The sequence below is a fragment of the Aspergillus versicolor genome, assembly GCF_001890125.1.
Source record: "Aspergillus versicolor CBS 583.65 unplaced genomic scaffold ASPVEscaffold_2, whole genome shotgun sequence".
Taxonomy (NCBI): Eukaryota; Fungi; Ascomycota; class Eurotiomycetes; order Eurotiales; family Aspergillaceae; genus Aspergillus; species Aspergillus versicolor.
The window spans coordinates 3207775-3227443 of NW_024467525.1; the positions used below are offsets into that span (position 1 = coordinate 3207775).

The 19669-nt window shown below is 49.5% G+C and overlaps 7 protein-coding genes across 7 annotated transcripts; 3 read left to right on the top strand and 4 right to left on the bottom strand.

The window, feature by feature from the left end:
- The first annotated feature begins 57 nt into the window (after window positions 1–57).
- On the top strand, window positions 58–592 carry ASPVEDRAFT_38497 (complex I NDUFA12 subunit family protein). Its single transcript, XM_040811711.1, has 4 exons — window positions 58–123; window positions 180–243; window positions 314–451; window positions 525–592. The coding sequence occupies exons 1-4, from the start codon at window positions 105–107 to the stop codon at window positions 571–573; spliced, it is 270 nt and encodes an 89-aa protein (XP_040664781.1). The 5' UTR covers window positions 58–104; the 3' UTR covers window positions 574–592.
- A 254-nt stretch (window positions 593–846) lies between these two features.
- On the bottom strand, window positions 847–4545 carry ASPVEDRAFT_25858 (putative filamentation protein (Rhf1); the record flags this gene model as incomplete). Its single annotated transcript, XM_040809827.1, has 4 exons — window positions 847–3264; window positions 3319–4265; window positions 4322–4445; window positions 4540–4545. The coding sequence occupies 4 exons, from the start codon at window positions 4543–4545 to the stop codon at window positions 847–849; spliced, it is 3495 nt and encodes a 1164-aa protein (XP_040664782.1).
- A 426-nt stretch (window positions 4546–4971) lies between these two features.
- Window positions 4972–7427, top strand: ASPVEDRAFT_25859 (RIX1/PELP1 family protein; the record flags this gene model as incomplete). Its single annotated transcript, XM_040809828.1, has 2 exons — window positions 4972–5310; window positions 5373–7427. 2 exons carry the CDS (start codon window positions 4972–4974, stop codon window positions 7425–7427), a joined length of 2394 nt encoding a protein of 797 aa, XP_040664783.1.
- ASPVEDRAFT_38500 (wax synthase family protein) lies at window positions 7411–9410 on the bottom strand. Its single transcript, XM_040811712.1, has one exon. The coding sequence runs from the start codon at window positions 9101–9103 to the stop codon at window positions 7571–7573; it is 1533 nt and encodes a 510-aa protein (XP_040664784.1). The 5' UTR covers window positions 9104–9410; the 3' UTR covers window positions 7411–7570.
- A 180-nt stretch (window positions 9411–9590) lies between these two features.
- Window positions 9591–12747, top strand: ASPVEDRAFT_148177 (DEAD/DEAH box helicase). Its single transcript, XM_040808153.1, has 3 exons — window positions 9591–10125; window positions 10191–11530; window positions 11588–12747. Exons 1-3 carry the CDS (start codon window positions 9679–9681, stop codon window positions 12558–12560), a joined length of 2760 nt encoding a protein of 919 aa, XP_040664785.1. The 5' UTR covers window positions 9591–9678; the 3' UTR covers window positions 12561–12747.
- Window positions 12748–12855: 108 nt separating this feature from the next.
- ASPVEDRAFT_25862 (uncharacterized protein) lies at window positions 12856–13249 on the bottom strand (the record flags this gene model as incomplete). The annotated part of the gene is made up of 3 exons (XM_040809829.1): window positions 12856–13017; window positions 13079–13153; window positions 13184–13249. 3 exons carry the CDS (start codon window positions 13247–13249, stop codon window positions 12856–12858), a joined length of 303 nt encoding a protein of 100 aa, XP_040664786.1.
- Window positions 13250–13808: 559 nt separating this feature from the next.
- ASPVEDRAFT_186896 (putative SNF2 family helicase/ATPase) lies at window positions 13809–19638 on the bottom strand. Its single transcript, XM_040808988.1, has 2 exons — window positions 16387–19638; window positions 13809–16326 (listed from the first exon to the last, which is right to left on the bottom strand). Exons 1-2 carry the CDS (start codon window positions 19287–19289, stop codon window positions 14157–14159), a joined length of 5073 nt encoding a protein of 1690 aa, XP_040664787.1. The 5' UTR covers window positions 19290–19638; the 3' UTR covers window positions 13809–14156.
- Between the last annotated feature and the right edge of the window lie 31 nt (window positions 19639–19669).

Consider the following 19669-nt stretch of genomic DNA (forward strand, 5'->3'; position numbering starts at 1 on the left):
AGCGGCAGGGATCGCAATTGACTAACGCAAATCCGATTTCAGGTGATACCAAAGCTGGTACTTTGATTGGCGTTGACCGATATGGCAACAAATTCTACGAGAACATGGAAGAGGAACTTCCTCGTGAGTTAAAGTCGAGTCGAAGTTACATTGGCTGGTGGTGCTGATTGTGATGCAAGTCCGAACTCGCTGGGTCGATTACAAGCAGCAGGAGTACGACCCGTCGCAGATAGAGCCCGGTTGGTGAGTACATCATTCACTTATTGTTTCTGTTTTAAATCTTGGATGAGCTCCGTTTAATGACTTATTACAGGCACGCCTGGATATCTTACATGGTCGACACCCCTCCCACTGGTGACAAGATTATGCAGACTGGTCTTCGTCCCTGGGAATTGAGGGAGCACAGGCCTACCCTGACACTGAGCCGCGCCGCTTTCAAGACCTATTCTACGTGAGTGCATCCTTGAAACTTCTTTGGAGAGTTTTGTTTGATCTATATGTGGCTAACCGTATTAACTTTCTAGTACCAAGCCTAAGTATTCAGCTTGGAACCCCGTTGCTGCTCCCCGGTAATCCGGTCGAGGTTATTCCGTCATTTGAGTTCTCTCAGGCCACTGGTTACCGGTGTATTTGTGGGCAATGTGTAAATAAAGGTGTTCCTATTATTCTATTTTCAATTGATAAAGTCTTATTTACAAATATTTGTGTAACACGATACTATCGAGGTATCATACCAACGCAAAAGCAAATCGCGAAATATGTAATGACTTGAAATGGCATCGACCAAAGATCGCCCAAACAAGAATTTAAAGTCAACCAAAAAGATGAGATGAATTATAGAGTGGATTATAGGACATAAGCACCGGATCCGATGTTGGACCAGTGACGGATAGGTCGCCGATCCTCCAGCTCAATGCACCACCATAAGACCTCTTTTAGTTTTTGCGTTTGATTAACAGCTTCGTACGCCCGTGAAAGAGCAAACCAAGCTTCAGAGTTATCCCAAGAGGTTCCGCGTTTGGTCAGGGCCGATAACAAGGAATATGCCCTCTCTCGCGCGGCGATACGGTTGATCAGCTTGGGCTCTTCATCCTCTGAGGTAGAAGTCGAGCCTTCAACCTTTGGCTTGGGTGCATCGGAGAGCCCCGATCTGCTGAGGCGCCTGGTTTCGTTTGACTTCTTGACTGGAAGCGTTGGCAGACCTATCTCCACCCCGGGCTCCGGAGGCTGCAGAGGAAGTTTTTGGTCCCAAATATCGAGGAGAAGGTTCGCTAAGCTGATTGTTGCCTTCGGATGGTTGGCGTTGTAAAGTAGGGCTTCTTCAAAATGTTCCATCGCATCGTGAGGACGTGACTGTGCTTTCAGCAACAAACCCCGTTCAGCATAGACATCAGCCCAAAGTTCGTCAGAGCTCTTTGGCGTGGCCCACCCACGCTCACGGAACGATCGAGCAGAGGCATCTTGGGATGCTGTGAGGGTCTCTATCCGTTTGAGGTGTTTAGAAGCTTCTTCGCACGCTTCAGCGGCATCGTCGAACGACGCCGCGCGTCGATAGAGCCCAGCAATGAGCAACCATACCTTCACGAGAACGCATAGGGCATACTTCTGAGTTTGGTTCTGTGGGAACTTGGTCAGCGCCCCCGCTGGCGACTCAAAGCCATAAGATGTCGGTAGCCGGATGTCCTGCTCGGGAGGCTGGTTTTCATGGCCAACAGGCGGTTCCAGGTGCGAAAGTTTGGCGTTGTGCGCGATGGGGGCAAGCGTCTGCTTTGCGCTTTGTGGTTGATTGGCAGCTTGCGAGACTGCACTACGTACGGTATCTGGGCTAGGTGCCTCTTGCTCGAAGTGATGCCCATTGGGCTCACCAATGTCTGACTCATAGTGACCTGCACCATCGCCATTGACAGGTCCTGAATTTTGGTCTGGGGTGGCATTCGACCTCCCGAGAGTACTGCCACGCTTGCGCACTTTCCGAGATTCAGATCTTCCTAGAGAAGCATGGTTATCACCAGCACTTTGATCATTCTCGCCTGTCACTTGTATAGCAGGCGCGCCATCAGAATTCGGGGACTGATTCAAAGGCAATGTTTGATGTGGAGAGTCAGGCTTAGGTTCACCACTTGGGACGACCTTTTGGTCTGGAGTGCGAGAAGCTTTGTGCCGTCCGAAGATGCTGCCACGGAAGCTCCTTACAGTACCAGATGAGCTTTTCGGTCGTAGAAGTTGATCTGCCTTCGTGTTCGTCTGCGGCTCATACTCTAGGTTTATGCTTCGGAATAGAGTGCCGAAAAGACCAAGAAGTTGGTCGCTATGGTTGAGGGCAGCCTCGGGGCCTTCTAAAAGCTCCACAAAAGCGAGTTGGGTTATGCGAGTCTCAATTATGCGCTCCTTTTCACGACTGCGTAATTGATCAATAAGCGCATGCTTTAGTTTCTTTTGTTCCTGCGTGCTCGGCGGCTGTTTTGGTGGCCGCCTGTCGGTGTGGGCTAGTGAAGTAACGGCAGCCGGGAATTGCTCAAATGCAGCTTCGCAGGAGCGCTCCGCAATGTCAAATTCCTGTTTCGCGCTTAGGAGCAACGCTAGAAGATGCCATAATGGTATCAAATCTCGTTCTCGACTGAAACTAGATGAAGCGGTTTCATGGTCTTTGCTTGACGATAACGCTGACTTGACATAGTCAATTGCAGCATCAAGATCACGGTTCTCTGCTAAGAGCAGAGCCAGCGTGTAGAGTGACGAATAATTGAACTCATCACTGAGTTCTGGGGCAATGCTCCGCTCTAGATTCTCAATGGCTTCAGCCCGAATGTCATCGCGACTTTCGTTCACAGTCGTCCAGTTTGCCCAGTTGGCGAGACCAACACCAATAGCACGGTAGGTACTGCTGATGTCAGCTGGCGAGACATCGTGATATTTGAGTGCCATTTTCCTTTCCTGCCCCTCCTCGTGATCTGTGACGTGGTCGCTGATAAATGTTTTCAAAATGGCGATGAGATCCTTTGCCTTCTCTGCAGCTTTGTCTGAGCCATAGCAACACAGAATGGTCACACCCTCTGAAAGTGTTCGCATGAAAACGCCGTCATTCTCTAACGCTTCGTTGGGTACAGATTTCTCTGCTCTCTCTTTAGCTCCCATGACGATTTCTATATATGAGTCGAGCGCTTTGAAGGCGAGATCAAACTGCGACAGTGCTGAGTGAACGTGGAAGAGACGCCTGAGAATGAGATAGGAATGGTATGTGCGGGTCGCAGCACGGTATAGGATCTAAAAGACAATCAGCACGGCAAGCGTCATGTTAGAATTTCAAACGGCACATACATCAAGAACATTTGTGCCCAAAGCAGTTTGGCCACCTTCTCCCAACTCCTCGTCGTGCCACTGGGGACCACATAATTTCTTCCAGTTCTGGATGACCTGTTCTACCCACACCTCGACTCTTTCATTGCCATGATCCGCTGTAGGGAATTTCGCATCACGGAGAAGGTTGGACTCGCAAATTTTCTCTACTCGTCGGATTTCGCTGGCAAGCTGCGGCCGCCCAGGGCCATCCACAGGTCCGGTGTACGGCAAATCATGCAGAAGGATGGTAGACAGAAGGTCATAGTAGGACGTCCAAATCGAAGATTTCGGGACAGGCTCAGACGAGTTTTCAGCTTGCGGGCCTTGAGAAGGTGTATCTGACTTGACGTTGGGATGGGAGGACCATGTCCGGAAGAACCTTAAAGCAATGCTGATGAGTTCAGCACTCGCCTCGTCGGTATCCTTGCAGACTTCATCGCCAGCAATGAGTGCGCCATCTGCCTGGATTTTCTCGGACCAATAATGGAATTGACTGGATGGCGATGCCAGGCTTGTACTGCCGAGCCAAGGAGCAAGAGAATTGAATGTTCGCAGTGCGTCCTGAGGGCCCGAAACCGAATGCTGAGCGGCGCCTTTAATATAGCAGCCCTTGGCAAAGCAGACTCTGGTCCACGGCGACAATTCCTCCCCCGTAGCTGTCAGGTTGTCCAGTTCATTCTTAAAGTCCTTTGGAAGGCGAGCCGCAGCCAATCCCGGTTCATTGAGGGTGTAGTGAACCCATCCTAAGCAGACCTGTGCTTGGAATATCTCGTGTTTCGAGCCACCTGCCTGATCAATCGTGGAAAGGAGGGACGGTATTAATTCTGGTAAATTGGCCGAGGAGGAGGACTGAGGACGTGCGTTGGACGAAGTTCTATGGAAATGGGTAATGATTTGGTGTTCTGCTTTTGCTACATCTAGAAAGCCTATACTCAGTTGCATTAGACCGTGAGTCCGATGGTGAGGGGCGCTGGGCAATTACATGTCTTGTGAGGTGCGTGCTTCGAGACCTTTCGGATTAGCTCAGGGACCTCGTCCCATTTATTTTGACTTCGAGCATTATCCAGGGCAACGACGTAGCGATGCCCCTTTTCAGATTCTCGCGCCTGTAGCATTTTTTAGCGAAGCCGACTTTAAGTTGGTGACGTCGTGGGGCGGGCAGGAAGTGCACAGGGGGTCTGAACAAGGTACATGACTTACACTCATTGTGAGGGATGGTCGGAGTTAAAGAGGCTCAGTAACAAAATCTGGGGGAGGGCAGTTAAAAAACACAGTCCATCACGAGCGCCCACCCCGAGGCTCGACGTTCGCTAGGCAAAAAAACTGGGGGAGGGATGCTCGCACAAGCACAGGAGGACGACTCCCCCAGGAACCAGTCGTCAGTGGTTGATGATCATTATTATTATCCGGCCAGGGGAGATCCCGTAAGAAACGCCCAGCTCAACGTATTATTTGTATTGCGGTACCGTATTGCAGTATTGTTCCGTCCCGAGGCTTCATGTGGTGGTCCGAGCTTATCGGCTTTATCGGTTTTTTTTTATCGACTTTTTTTTTGGCCAGCGGTCTCAAGCTACCCCGAGCCTCAAATCCCTCGTTGACAGCCGAGCAGCTCGCCGGGCTTTCTTATCCGAGATGGCGCACCTGTTCATGACTCTGCGCGCGGTAAATCACCGATTGACCAACCTACCGGTCCAGCAGCTCCCTGCCATTGCAGCTTCGCTCGCAGCATCCATCACAGAATGCGGGGAGTTGCTCTCCACCCCTCAGTCTCAGAAGGCTGGGAAGGCAGATTCAGACCATGCGGTTCAGGTGCACAAGCTAGTGACGCGAATCTCAAGTCTGCTGCAGGATAGATCGCCCGAGGGTCGGTGGGCTGCAGTCGTTCTTGTCAAGGCCCTGGTGGAATCTGGTCAATGGGAGATTCTCCGCGGCAGTGAGCCTTTTGTTCGAGGTCTCATGGGCATTCTAAGTGTGAGTATACTTGTTCTTGGAATTAATCTGAGGTTCAATTGCTGATGGTTAGTTTCATATAGAAATCCGACCCTACTTCTACCAAGACCATGGCCGTTATCACCTTGACTCGGATCTTTCACCTTACCTACCAGTATCCAACCTTGGTTCGCGAAATAACAACGCCATCACTCCCGGGTTTCGTTACGACTACCTTGAACCTCGTTTCTGTCAAATCGTCTTCTGAGCCTACCCGGAAATTGAAACCTAACACGCCGTTCTTGGAGGTTGTTCTTCGCTCATATGCGGAGCTCACAGCCAGACATCCGACCATCTTCCGGCCGTTCACGTCGCAGATCCACAGTATCCTCCAGGCAATTATTGGGTCAACATCAGCGCCCTATTCGCAGCCTGTGTTGGATGTTGCGGAGCAGCTGTTTATTGCGCTTCACCATTGTGCGCCAAAGAACACCGGGGGAGAAGAGTGGAAGAGTGCTTGTCGGATGACCATAAATTCAACTCATTCGACTGCAAGTCATGTTTTGAGGGCAGTCGTGGAGCAGTGGGAGTCTGTTGACCCGTCATTGCGACAGCAATTAAACCACCCCATTGACTACGCGCTCGAAGTCGGTAGCCATGCACCTGACGCCTTAGGATTATCAAGCTGGCAAGGGCTGGACATGGGTGTTAAACGCCTTCGTGAGCTGCTGCGAATGCTGTCGGCCTTTTTAAGTACTGCCACAGCTTCTACCGTGTCGATCCCAGTTGGTTCTGTGCTTGATTTGACTGCACGGCTAATGTCCGTGGTTGTTCCGTCAGACACAAGTGATATCCAGGCCAATCCGCAAGTAAGTCGAACAGAAAGGGAAAATCTTTTTGCAGAGCTGCCTTACGTTCATGTGGCCTGCATCAAAGTACTTCGTACCTTGGTCAACACATTGGAAACTGCTGCCATTCCAGTCGCTCAGACAATTTTGGAGCAAACGCTTTGGGTGTTCCGTGCGGAAAAATTCAACAAGAAAATTCGCGCTTCAGTGTATGGCCTGACAACTGCGTTGCTCGAGCATATTGGCCCGGCCATTAACAAGAAGAATGTATCCTCTTTGACCGATATCATTCGCACCTGTTGCTCCGATCTCTTGCCCTCGGGAGGTGAAACTACAAAGGAATCCTCAGACGCAAAGGGAAAATCCAAGACAAACTCAGGTGCCGTGAATGCGGACTTCTTCTTGAATCCTAGTCTCAAGCAAGGACGCCAAACTAACGCCCCGACAAAATTCCCGAGACTATCACGAGCTGCTTCCAGCCTTCTCCAGACCGTATTAACCCATGTTCCTATGGAAAACATCGCACCGCCAGTTCGCGCAGAAATCGACCGCACCATCATAATGACCTCCGACAAGAATGCCATGTATGCTAGTGTTCTCAACCCATTCCCGGCCGTGAAGGGCCGTGGAGCAAACGTCAGCATTATGCCCTTCCTAGCCAGGAGTTATACCTCAGAAATGGACGTGGAAGCACTAATACGACCCCGGATGCCTGTTTTGACAAATTCAAACAGCATTGGACATTATGTTAACATGGATGAGGATGAGGAAGAAGACGTTGAACCCGCTTCTCTACCGCAAGCTGCCCACGAAGACAGCACCGAATTTCTGAAACCATCTACAACACCAAACCTCCAAGACCTCGTTGATTCTAGCGCGCCTCAAAGCCTCACCGCATCTTCGAATAAACGTACTTACACAGAAGAAAAAATGACCCGGGATCCTGTTACTTCTAAGCTATCGCCAACCGCAGATGTTGCCCAGACCAAGAAGCCTAGATTTGACAGCAACATCTCAAAACTCTCATCAGAACAACCTGATTCGGGGCCTACTACAGTTGGGGGAACTCTCCCATCTGCGCCAACATCGATCTCATCGACCCAACTTGGCTCAATACAGACTAGCTCGGTCAAGGAAGAAAAGTCAACCTCAGTATTTGACAACGCTGCCTCTAGTTCCACATCGGTTGTGGTGGAGCAGTCATCTTCCATTCCCGAAGTCGGGGCTGCAACTGTACCGAATGAGGATAGCGATGAAGAGATGCCAACTCTAAATATTGAACCGGATACTGATGAGGAAGACGACGAGTAAACCCTATGGTTGGCTACATTGTCTGAAGTTAAGAATACTTAATAGCTCCATCCGGAGATTTTCTTTTATTGAAATAAACTAGCCAACATTCTATATAGTCTCTATAAAACATCTATCATCCGTCTATTCTAAATGTCAGTCTACTATATAACCCGCACCCCACTACCCCAAAACGTTCCATCATCATGACGCTCAAACCAGGGGGCCTGCCAACAATTCCACCCTTGGCCCATCAACCCTCGAAGGGGACTAATAGGTAACGGCTCCGTTAACCACATCCCGCCTTTGGCAAAATCGTCTGCAATGCGATTTCCCGAGAAAAGAAGCCAAGAAATCACAAAAGCAACATTGCCAATTCGACGCAGCCAGCGCGGTGGCGGAAGGCCATTGCAGTTGAGTTGCGCCACCACGGCACGGTTCCAGATGTCTTGGATGAACATTCCCACGGGCTGTAGGATAAAGAAGAGGAACGTTTCGGTTATGGGACGGGTCTCATTGCTGAGTTGCGTATAGCTTCCAAAGCCGTGAATCGCCCCACTGACTCCGAAGGCAACAATGGTAATAATTGTGCGTCGCACGCTGCGACGGGACGAGATTGCTGATGGGAGCAACGAGAGTGTCCATTTTCCGGTGGATACGAATCCGAACCTGAAGATCTGGTGCCACCACTTCCCCCATGTACCTATAAGGCCTTCATCTAGTACTGCGTTAAGCGGTCCAAATTGGTCGGCATAGAGCCACGGTTCATCTAATGGTGTCGCAGTTATTGCACGAAATGCATTGGGGAACGCAGTCGATAGGCCAAGGAAGAACATCGGGTTAAGAGCAGTGACAAACTGGAGAGCGAAGTATACGCCGGTACCAGAAAGTAAGGAACGATACAACCGAATCAGACCTGGGATGTCTGAAAGGTGGTTGAGTGGGAATGGGGGTGGCGCGGATATGATACCCATAAAATAAGGGTCCCATATCATCGTAAGTTTTAAGATATCTATAGCGAGGTAGGCAACAAAGAAGCGAATAAAAGCCGCCCGTATACGGGCTGTAGCTTGTGGACACACCCATTTATCATCTATCGGATCATTCTTGGCCTTGAGCTGGGGAGGTAATGGATCCAAGGAGGAAATTCTGAAGTTGAAATCAGGGCCTCTCATGTTCAACACCAGAGCGAGTATCCACCCAAGACGATGCATGAATGACCGAGGATAAGGTTGCCATACCAGAGTGCCTGATCTCCCCAAGGTGTCACTTGGTTTATGGATTTTATTACTGGCGTGACCATTTTGCTGGCTGGCAGCGTCTTGAATCCCATGGGATTGCGCTCGCTCAATCCGCCGAAAGTTTCGCTCAGCATCATTGAAGAAAAGGAGCGTAGAGCTCCAAACAAGCCACCATACCATGATAAGTCCGACTATGTATCCATTTGCCCCCAGAAGCGCACGCCGATATCGTATGGTCTCAACGCTGATACTGAGGGCGATAGCGAAGAGAAAGGGCCGTAAGATCCAACCGCTTGGGCGATGAGGAATCAGGAGTGCACAGAATGGTAGAACCATGGCAGATAGCACATGCCATAAGAGTAAAGGCTTCGCATCTCCATTTTCTAGGAGCGAATCGAATTGCTGGTAGACATCGAAGACGGTGCGCTCGTAGCGAACGAAGATGGAATCCACCATGGATGGCCAGGATTGGAAAGCCAACGATTACAGCCTCTAAAAGAAAGACAGAAAAAGAAGGGATAATAGTGAAATAAAGAAGTCAAGATTCTCCAACCCAAGCAACCTCGCTCAAAAGATCGTGACGCCACATACGAGGGAAGGAAAAGGGAAAAGGCCTGTCAATGCAGGGAGGCGAGGCTCCTCATTCTGCAGAATCCTGGCTTTCTGCCCCCCTTTTGACAATTATCATTACACCACACAAGCCACAGTTATCGACAGTTCAGATCGACAAGTCATTCTTAACTGCTACCAGGGCTAAATTGGGATAGATCAGCCAGTTTCCATGAATTTGGGGAGAGTCGCGACAAGAAACTGAATTCACCGCCTTGATACTGCCGCATTCTGTCACCCATTCAAGGTTTGCGCCTATCCTAGAATAGTTAGCGGTACTCCCTTATCTTATCGATAAGGGACTGTCTGGAGTTCTAGCACAAACGCGATGCGCGTCTGCTATCAGCCAGCTCTATTTGGCTATATTTGGCTCCAGTGTTCTTCCAGCTATACCCATCGATGTTCCAGGGTTCTCAGGAATCATGGGTGCTCCACAGGCAAAGCGACCTATAAACCAGGTTGATCTTACGCTTGACGAGGTTCATGAGGTTGCTCCGGCACCACCACCCAAGTACCCCCGTGTCTCTGGGCAGCGCTTTGGCCAGGATACAACATTCATTCCTCTCAGCCAGGCATCACAGGTTTCCCTAGAGGAAAACGAAGACGACACTGAAGCTGCGGGCCTAATCCAAGGCAGTCAAGTGGTTGACGACTCCTCTGATTCTACGCAATGGCATTACGGAGATCTGCACACTAAGATTGTAGGTGTTCGCTACTACAGGGGACAAGCCACTATTGGGGAGCATGTTGTTCTGAAGCGAGAGCCACACAATCAATATGATCGTAATGCGATCCGTGTTGATAATGTCATGGGGGCTCAAGTTGGTCATATTCCCAGAAACATGGCCGCGAAGCTAGCAAGCTACCTGGTATGTTTATCTTTGAAGAACCAACGCGGGGTTCAATTTCTTTGAAACATTCTTACCTTCTGTAGGATGACCGACTGTTGACTATTGAAGGTATTTTAACCGGGGTCATCGGCGCGTATGACTGCCCAATCGTCCTGAAGCTGTACGGCCCAAGCGAGTTTAACATGCGGGAGGCGTTGAAACTCAAGATGACAAAGGATAAGCTGCCACTCGGCCAGTTCAGACAGGCCGAACGTGACGAAAAGAAGTCGCAAAAAGAACGGGAGAAAGCTATGAAAGAGGCTGCCAAGAGAGCTCGCACTGGGCAACTGGCAGGGGCTGCGAATCATCTAGGATATTCTCTTTCTCAACCACTTGGGGAGGGAATGATCACCGAGGAAAGTTTGGATGAACTTATCAATCAAAGCAGTACATTCAACCCTCGAAAAATCGGCCAAGTGGCTGAGAGCTTTGGTTTGAAGGAATCGGATCTTGAGAACATGCCTATGGCCGACAGCCCGGCATCTCTTTCGACCACTCTCCTTCCGTATCAACGTCAAGGCCTGGCGTGGATGATCAACAAGGAGAACCCACAGCTCCCCAAACTCGGCACTGACGACGTGGTGCAACTCTGGAAAAGACAGGGTAATAAATTCACCAATATCGCTACAAATTTCTCCACGACAAATCCGCCTCCACTTGCTAGCGGTGGCATTTTGGCTGACGATATGGGGTTGGGCAAGACGATTCAAGTTATTTCTTTGATTCTGTCAAATTCTCAACCAAAGACCAAAGAATCCTCCAAGGCAACGTTGATCGTGTCTCCTGTTGGCGTGATGAGCAACTGGAGAAACCAAATCCAAGATCACACCAACCCCGATCAAACTCCGCGCGTGCTAATCTACCATGGCATTGGAAAGAAGGAGGCCAAAAACCTAAACCAGTATGATGTGGTGGTGACAAGTTACGGAGCTCTGGCAATGGAATACCGCCCGGACACCAAGGCTCTCCCCAAGGGGGGCTTATTTTCGCTGCAGTGGCGCCGTATTGTTCTCGATGAAGGGCATACTATCCGCAACCCACGATCGAAAGGTGCACTGGCGGCTTGCTCTCTACGGGCTGACTCTCGCTGGACCTTGACAGGAACGCCCATAATCAACACCCTCAAAGATCTTTACTCTCAGGTTCGCTTTCTTGGTCTTACCGGAGGCCTAGAGGATCTTGCTGTCTTCAACAGCGTTCTAATCCGACCGCTCATGTCTGACGATCCAGACGCTCGTTTGCTGCTGCAAGCACTTATGAGTACTATCTGCCTACGCCGTAGGAAGGACATGGGCTTCGTAAATCTGCGTCTGCCACCTCTTACCTCTCGCGTTTTGCGTATCAAATTCCATGCCCATGAGCAAGAAAAATACGAGATGTTTCAGTAAGTATCTATACACCCGGCGGCCTAAGGATGCCCATTTTGCTAATACTCGGTTAGATCGGAAGCCAAGGGCATGCTGATGGACTTCAAAAACAAAGACAAACCCAACACCACCTACTCCCACCTCCTCGAAGTCATACTCCGCCTCCGCCAAGTTTGCAACCACTGGGCACTGTGCAAAAACCGCCTCGACAAACTCGCCGACATTCTGGATAAACATAAAGTCGTTCCGCTCACACCCGAAAACGTCAAAGCCCTCCAGGACGTGCTACAAATCCGAATTGAAAGTCAAGAAACATGCCCTATTTGCCTGGATACCCTCGAGCAGCCCGTAATAACCGCCTGCGCACACGCTTTCGACCGCGATTGTATCGAACAAGTCATCGACCGCCAGCACAAGTGTCCCATGTGTCGCGCTGAAATAGATGACAACTCCACCCTCGTAGCGCCGGCCGCCGATATGGGTGAGAACACAGACGACGTCTACGCAGACCCAGACAGCCCTAGCAGTAAAATCGAAGGACTCGTCAAGATCCTAACAGCTCAAGGCCAGGCCCAGGGCACAAAAACCGTCGTATTCAGCCAATGGACGTCCTTCTTGAACCTCGTCGAGCCGCACCTCAAACAAGCCGGCATAGACTTTGCCCGCATCGACGGAAAGATGAGCTCGCTGGCCCGTGACAACTCCACATATCGCTTCTCCACAGACCCAAATTGCAGAGTCCTCCTAGCTAGTCTAAGTGTCTGCAGCGTTGGTCTCAATCTAGTAGCTGCAAACCAGGCCATTCTCGCGGATAGCTGGTGGGCTCCTGCCATTGAAGACCAGGCCGTCGACCGCGTTTACCGTCTGGGTCAGACGCGCGAGACGACTGTCTGGCGGCTTGTTATGGAGGATAGTATTGAGGATCGGGTGCTGGCCATCCAGGAGCAGAAGCGGAAGTTGATGCTTGCCGCCTTCCGCGAAAAGGCGAGTAAGAAAGTTGATGATCGAGCCACGCGTGTGGCGGATCTGGAGAAGCTCTTGACGTGATATGTTTTGCGTTTCCCTGTAACCCCATCTTCTTCGGTCAGACTTTTTTCGTGTCCGTTATTTCTTGGTCCTGCCTTCACCATATGTATAAACACCCTTTCGGTTACGTTCTATGTAATAAGCTTTAGATTTGAATCGGAGGAATCCGAGATTAGCAGAAGAATCAACTGTATCTTGAGCAACCAGTATATATTTCGATTACTATTGCAGTAACTTTTTATCGAGAATAAACCCCCACCTTCTACAGCCCCTATACGGTCTTTTAATCTACTTCGTCTAACACCTACTAGCTATATCACCCTTGGGTGTTCAAGGATACAACCGCGCCCAGGTCGATAAGCCGCTGGATAGCAGGGCCGGCTGCGTTGCGAGGCTCGTAGAGAGCGTAGTATGCCCTGTTTCCGCCGCTCGGGCGAAGGCCTTTGACGTGGAAGATATCCTTGACTCCAAGGCGGAGCTGTTTATTTTATAAAGCAGATCAAATCGTACAAGAACGTCCAGAAGGTGGGGGTACGTACGCCAGCCAGAGGTTGCTCAGCAGTTTCCTTATAGTGAAGCCGAGAAGGAACGGCTACACTATGTCCCAGGACGCTCTAATTGTGGGCATGGTTGTCTGCTTGAACTCCTGGCAGGGGCGATAGTGAGATACACAGGGTGGCCAGGGCTTGGAGCCACCTTGGGGGGACCATGTTGTCTGTATATTATTGTTATATTATTATATTCCAAGACTGTACCCAACAGGATGAGCGAACGGGATTTATAGCACTGTAAGTGGACCCTGTGCTGTTGTTCCTGCAGACGGTCGTCTGATCTCCGAGTTGGAGAGCCTCCTGCATCTTCAAGAGATAAGCTCCAACAGCGCTGTCAGTAAATTGTAGCCTGATCCAGATGAAATGATCTGGATCCACAATCCACGCGAAGCCGTCAGCAACTCGCATGGTGTTACTGGTGGCCAAAGAGGCGCGGATCTGTGGTTGATTTATACTGTGGAGAATGCTATGATAACGGAGTTTTTACTGTGAAGATTGGATGAGGAATGAGGAATGATAAATCAACTGATAAGTGATGATTGAGGTTTCGCCGCCGGTGTCAAGGCCGGTTTCTGTGCGGAGCTGAGTGGTGCAGATACCAGACCCAGGAATAAAGCTCGCTGTCCCACCGAAAACGCCAACGCTGTCAAGCACATGCTGAAAGTTAACCGGTCTTTCGCTAGAACGAAGCAACGAGTACAAGATAAATGTAAGCGAGAAAAAAAAAAAAAAAAAAAAACAAGGAAGAAAGAAAGAAACCCCAATCATGATAAGATATATGCAGATAAAGTATTTGCCGCCATAAACAATGTTCAATAATGAAAATAGATAGAGGGGAGGTACGCTATAAAAACTGGGGATGCCACAAGAAGGTCAGGCCTTGTCTTGCAGTGTCTACACTGCAATATCACTGATTTCCGCAGCCAAATTTCCGCCGTTCTTGTGGCTCAGGCGTTGACGATGTGCGCGCACGGGAATCCGTATTTTGAGGGACGGTTTGGGGGGCTGCAGAACGCGGAACACTTGTAGTAATCGGTGCTGGACGACTCGCCGTCGAATCCATTTGCTACTGGGAGGATGGCCCAGTCGGATGGACATGAGTATTTTCTCTCGCATCTCCTATCGGTGGAGTGTTTGTAAAAGGAGACAGTGCGCCAGATTCGCAGGTCGATTTTGGAGGTTGATAAGAAATCATATCGGGAACAAGAGCAGGAGGGCCATTATTATGCGCACTGTTTGGGACTTGGAATTGTAGACCTTGTCGTTGATCTGGGTACAAAACAGACCCCTGTTGTGGAGCGTGTTGGCCGCCATAAGTCGTACCTTGTGGGACTGAAGGCTGATAGACTCCATGAGCCACTGAACTTGACGAACGCGCATAATTCTGTTGCTGTATAAGTTTCATTTGCTTCTCGAGGAATCGTTTGTTGTAAGCAACGGGATCTCTTCGGCGAAGGTTTTCATCATCAAATTCTTCCTGGACGCTTCGTTTCTCTTCGTCGGTCAGTTTGTCGTTGTCCTCCCTTTGGAAAGTCTCCGTGAGTATGATATCTCTTATCAACCTGTCTTCTGTGTTTTTTGCTTGGTCTTCACGCAAAATATTGTCCAAGACCAGCTTGTCTTTCCCAATGTATTCAGAGATATCTTGCTGAGGAACGGGCTTTGCTGGAAACAGGTAATCGCCAGGCTTCTTGAACGCAAAACGTATAGGGTTCTTCTTATCAACAACACGGACGGAGAGCTGAGTCTTGAATATTGCTTTGTGGTGTATGATCTCTTCATATGTCCCCCCAGTGAGAAATCGGTACACGTAGACTGGCTTTTGCTGCCCTAAGCGGTATGCACGCCCAACAGCCTGCTCTTCCCATGTAGGGCTGAAGGAGAAGTCAAAGATAATAACGCGGTTGGCGCCTTGGATATTCAGACCGAGCCCTCCTGCTCGAGTTGAAATAAGGTACACTTGCAGCTGGCCCTGGTTGAACTGCTTTATGGCCGCTTGTCTAGTGGGAATTAGTGTCTGTCCATCTAATCGCGAGTAACGCCGGCCAGAGGCCTGCAAAACATGTTCAAGATAGTTAAGTGCTGGCAAACTTTGAGAGAAAATCAAAACTTTGTCACCGGCTTTGATAGACTCGTCAATGATCCTGTTCACAATCTCCGTTCGAGCCGAAAGCTCTACAGCTTTCAAATCAGTGACTTGTGCAAAAAGATCACGTTGTTCGGCCACAAGTCCCTCTGAGTCTGGTATTCCAATTTTGTCAATAGACTCATCGCCTGGAATTGGTTGTTGCTCGCCATCGCTCATCTTCGCCGCGGCGTCTTGTACGCGACTCTCGAGCTTTTCCCAGAAGCTTGCGGGGTGCTTGCAGCACAACCCGAGAATGGCTAACCATGACCATAATTGGGTCTGTGCAATATCCTCCATTCGGTCACGCAGGGCAAATGATACATAGGAATCGTATGCTGCCTTCTGTAGCTTGGTCAAGGGTACCGTCAGAACAAATTCTACCTTGGGCGGCAAATCTCCTGCAAGGACTGTGATATCTGCACGGTTGATCTTTGGCTCCAAGATCTGTTTTAGTACCTGAAGCCTCATGAGAGACCTTCGCCTTTCGGTGTGTGTGCTATCGGCATACAGACCTTGCTCGATTGGCTCTATGTAGTTGGCCTTGAACTCGACAGCACTCCCAAGGTAGTCTTCTGCAATCCAGTTGACCATGGTATAATAGTCGCTAAGATTGTTAGCAAGGGGGGATCCTGTCAGAGCAATACGACTCGTTGAGCGGAATTGTATCGCCGCCAAATAGGTTGTAGAGGAAGCATTTTTCATTTTGTGGGCTTCGTCAGCGATGATGAGATTGGGCCCTTGAAGAAGCCAGCGCTTAACCATATCATGGTCAGCATCTGATAGAGGTTTGCCCCGTTTACCAGTCTCTTTATTGCTTATCCAACGTCGAAAAATATCATAGCTGATTAAGAGAACTCCGCCATCGTCATACCATGCGGATATTTGTTGTAGGCGTGCATTCAGGCTTTCTTCTTTTGCAGTTGAAACTCGTCTCACCATAGGCCAGATCTTTGGTGACCACATATGGAACTCATCTTGCCAATTTTCAATCAAGGATGCCGGGCAAATAATCAAGGTCTGCAGCGGACGAAGAGCTTCCGGAACCTGGCGGCTGATTCTTGGGTCAGAGGAAGCAGAGGCCTCATATATCGTGGTAAGCAGCGATATGCTTTATTGGATTAGTAACTGGCTACTAGTGTGTACAACTTCCAAAACCCGGAGAACTTACACCTGCATTGTTTTCCCGAGTCCCATTGTATGGGCCAATAGACATCCTTGTCGATCCTTATCCTCTATCAACTCCCGCCACATGAATTGGATGCCTTTGAGTTGATGCGGTTTGACGTGTTGCCCAATGTGGGAATTCAAGTAAATAATAGGGTCCTTAAAGCTAACGGCCTGGCGGCTGGGGTTATCATTGCCCAGGCCCATGCTGTTTAGTCGTTTCTCGAGTTTCTCTCTCTGCTTTTCTTGCTGTGCCACACGACGCTGAGCACTCGCCTGTGTCATTTTTGCCGACTGACTTTCTTTGACTTCCCTTTTTCGCTTTTTATGCGGTGTATCATGGGGCTCCTGGTCGGAGTCTGGGTCGGTAGTTTCTGTCTTTTGTTTCCACGCGCGGCAGTTCCGTAACTGTTCAATGAGTTCATCATAGTAGCGGTCAAACCCGTCCGAATCAAGACGATTCAGAGCCTTCTGAATGTCCTTTTTTGGGATACCTTCTACATCCAGACGAATACAGTTCAGCCATGCCACGTAAAATGAAGCTGTTCTCATGATTAAACGATTCTCATTAGAATTCATTCCTGGGACATCTACCCTGCCGCTGCCCAAAGACTTAAGAGCTCTGCGCACCAGGAGCTTTAGTTTCGAGAATTGATATTCCGGGATGTGTGTTGCCAACTTGGTCCGCTCGTCATCAGCAAGCCCACCAATAAGTTTAGCCAATAACCGACGGCGGTCTTTACGCGCTTCAAAAAACTCCCAATCCAATGACAAGATTCCTTCAATATCATTGATTTTGGGCCGGGGAGAACGTGTGTCATTTTCTGTTTTCACAAGAGCGCTACCCTCTAGCGAGCCAATACTGGGTGGGGGTGACATGGAGGTGCTGGATCTCAGCAGCGTAGCACCCTGATAATTTGATTTGGCGGATCCCACAGGATTGAGAGGGGGTGTCTCTATGCGTAGATCATCGGGTTCCTCCATAGTTAGATCGATGACTTCGGGCTTCTCATGAAGAGGCCAGGCGGGCGGGGGAGGAGGAGAAATAGAAGGGCTGCTTGATCCAAAGACCTTAGGTGGTTGACCCTGAGTTTTACGTCGTATACCGGAAACGCTGATAATATCGTCGTCACCATCAGATGATGAGGACGTGTCGGGAGAGTTTTCAGCCTCAAGAACTTTGGGTGTTCCAATATCATCAATAATAAAGTCATCGAACGTGTCATTCTCGGCAAAATCGGACTCCGAATCTAGGGTTTCTTCATCTCCGGTCCTCAATTTTGGAGGATTTCGAGGTTTGGGGGGCGCAGGCACTCTCGGAGGACACTTTTCTTGTTCAAGTACCGAAACACGGAACTTCTGTTTTTGGATATTGAAAACAGTGAGCTCCAAGCACTCGCATTGTGTGCGTAGTTCGGCTGCGGTAGTGTATTCATTCTTGCGAATTTCCTCCTGCAACTTCTGCAAGCGAGCTGCTAGCAACCCGATATCTCTTACTAAGGCTTTAGTCTCCTGGTTGACACGGTTCCCCCTTCTGGCAACTAACCAGAGCTTTCGCGCCTTGCAGTATTCCCTGGGCATGTGAGATTCGCGCCAGTATGCCTCATAAGCAGAGACGCAATCTTTGATGATGTATTCTACTTCTGTGGGGCCAAGCTTCCTCTGCTGGTGGGGAATAGGCTCGCTTTGTTCCTCCTCCATCTCTCGCCAGGTTTCTTCGTCAAAGTCACCCTCAGAACCAGAGTCTCCATATATAGGAAATGCATCTCCAGAGCCTTCCTCGGCTGGATATTTTTGAAGCAAATATGAAAATGGATCTGAGGGTTTCGGTAATTCACTTGGCGACTGGGCTTCGTCATTCACTCTTGCTTGGTGCCCTAGGCGGGGCCAGTCATTGATTCTTTCTTTACTGACGTTAATTGCGCCGTTCTCTGCTGTGTAAAGGGTAAAATACCCATCGTTGCTTGACTTTATTATTGAAGATTTGTAGGGAACAATAGCCTTCTGCGAAAAGCCGTGGCCAGAGCCTAGCTCAATGGGTGATTGTTGGAAGAAATAACTGAGACGTCGGTTGACAAATATGCGCTGCGCATTTGGTAATTTGGACGGGACTAGTGTGAAGGTCTGGTCATCTCCCTCCAAATCCGACGAGTAGAAAACTTGGTCCAGTGTAAGAGCATTAGGGCCCATATACCAGCTTTTCGACTTCTCATTACTTGAGATTTCCGAAATGACATCGCCGCCCCGAGATTCCACAAAAGTTGTTAGGTTTAGCCTTCGTCTTTTCTTGCCATGTTCGTCAACCACAATGTTTTCGTGAGAACGTGACCGATTCGACGTCCGGGCCTCAGGTACCTCTCGAGGGCCAGCAGGTACATTGATCTCTGGGCTGTTCTCGATGGCACCGTGCGGGTTATCCAACCCTCTTCCGGTATTCAGAGTACCTGAAACGGCTGCGGCTGCGGGTAGCTTGTTCAGTGAAGGAGTACTCGGCGCAGTCGGCGGCACTGGTTTTGAATACTGTGCAGGGGACGAATGGGCATTGGTATGCTGCAAGTGAGGTAGTAGTTGCAGCGGGGATGATGAGGGCAATACAAGGCTCTGTTCGGACTTTGAAGTTTGAAATTTTGGCGAACATTGCTGAAGAAACCCAATAGCCCGCATTATTGAGCCCCGATGCCCAACAGCTTTGAGGTCTAGATCATCCTTCAATACATTTTTGTCCACATCTTGTAAAAGTACCTCTCCCGTGATCAAGTTATCCCGTATTGCCTTTGCGAACGAAGCAGGATTCGGTCGGGGTGTGCTTGAGTTTGACTTAGACCACGGTGTCTCGGGATTGTAGCAAAGGAAATTCACGACCTCATCGACTGTCCAGTCAAGAGGATCTGCGTTGCTATATTCCATGATGGAACGGGCAACAGCAGGGACCCCGTGCACAACTCATGAATTCGACAATTGAGACAAAAGCCATGCAATTGTACATGCTAATATGGATAAAAAGACAAGGAATGGTCGATCTTGATCGCGTGGGATTCGGGGCGCGAAATCAAGGCTGTGAATGAGGGAACCTGCAAGACGAGCGAAAAGTGAGCGAAAATAGAATCTGCCATGGTACGGCAGAGGGCAGACAATACACCGAATTCAAATCAAAGAGCTGGATATTGCCAAAGAGCAAGATGAATAAGAAACCCGGCGTCTCAACGACAAACTCGGCAGCATGCAAATCTACATGGCAGCTCCTCGAGTCCCCCGCATGAGATCGAAATGTAGGCGGGAAGCAACCG

Bases quoted from the DNA above. Each gene is read 5' to 3' on its own strand.
- ASPVEDRAFT_38497 (XM_040811711.1), top strand. The intron at 244-313 runs GTGAGTACATCA...GACTTATTACAG, and splicing joins TCGCAGATAGAGCCCGGTTG to GCACGCCTGGATATCTTACA. The intron at 452-524 runs GTGAGTGCATCC...TTAACTTTCTAG, and splicing joins GCTTTCAAGACCTATTCTAC to TACCAAGCCTAAGTATTCAG.
- ASPVEDRAFT_38500 (XM_040811712.1), bottom strand. From the start codon at position 9,103: ATGGTGGATTCCATCTTCGTTCGCTACGAGCGCACCGTCTTCGATGTC.
- ASPVEDRAFT_148177 (XM_040808153.1), top strand. From the start codon at position 9,679: ATGGGTGCTCCACAGGCAAAGCGACCTATAAACCAGGTTGATCTTACG. The intron at 10,126-10,190 runs GTATGTTTATCT...TACCTTCTGTAG, and splicing joins CGAAGCTAGCAAGCTACCTG to GATGACCGACTGTTGACTAT. The intron at 11,531-11,587 runs GTAAGTATCTAT...ATACTCGGTTAG, and splicing joins GAAAAATACGAGATGTTTCA to ATCGGAAGCCAAGGGCATGC.
- ASPVEDRAFT_186896 (XM_040808988.1), bottom strand. From the start codon at position 19,289: ATGGAATATAGCAACGCAGATCCTCTTGACTGGACAGTCGATGAGGTC. The intron at 16,327-16,386 runs GTAAGTTCTCCG...AATCCAATAAAG, and splicing joins CTCGGGAAAACAATGCAGGT to CATATCGCTGCTTACCACGA.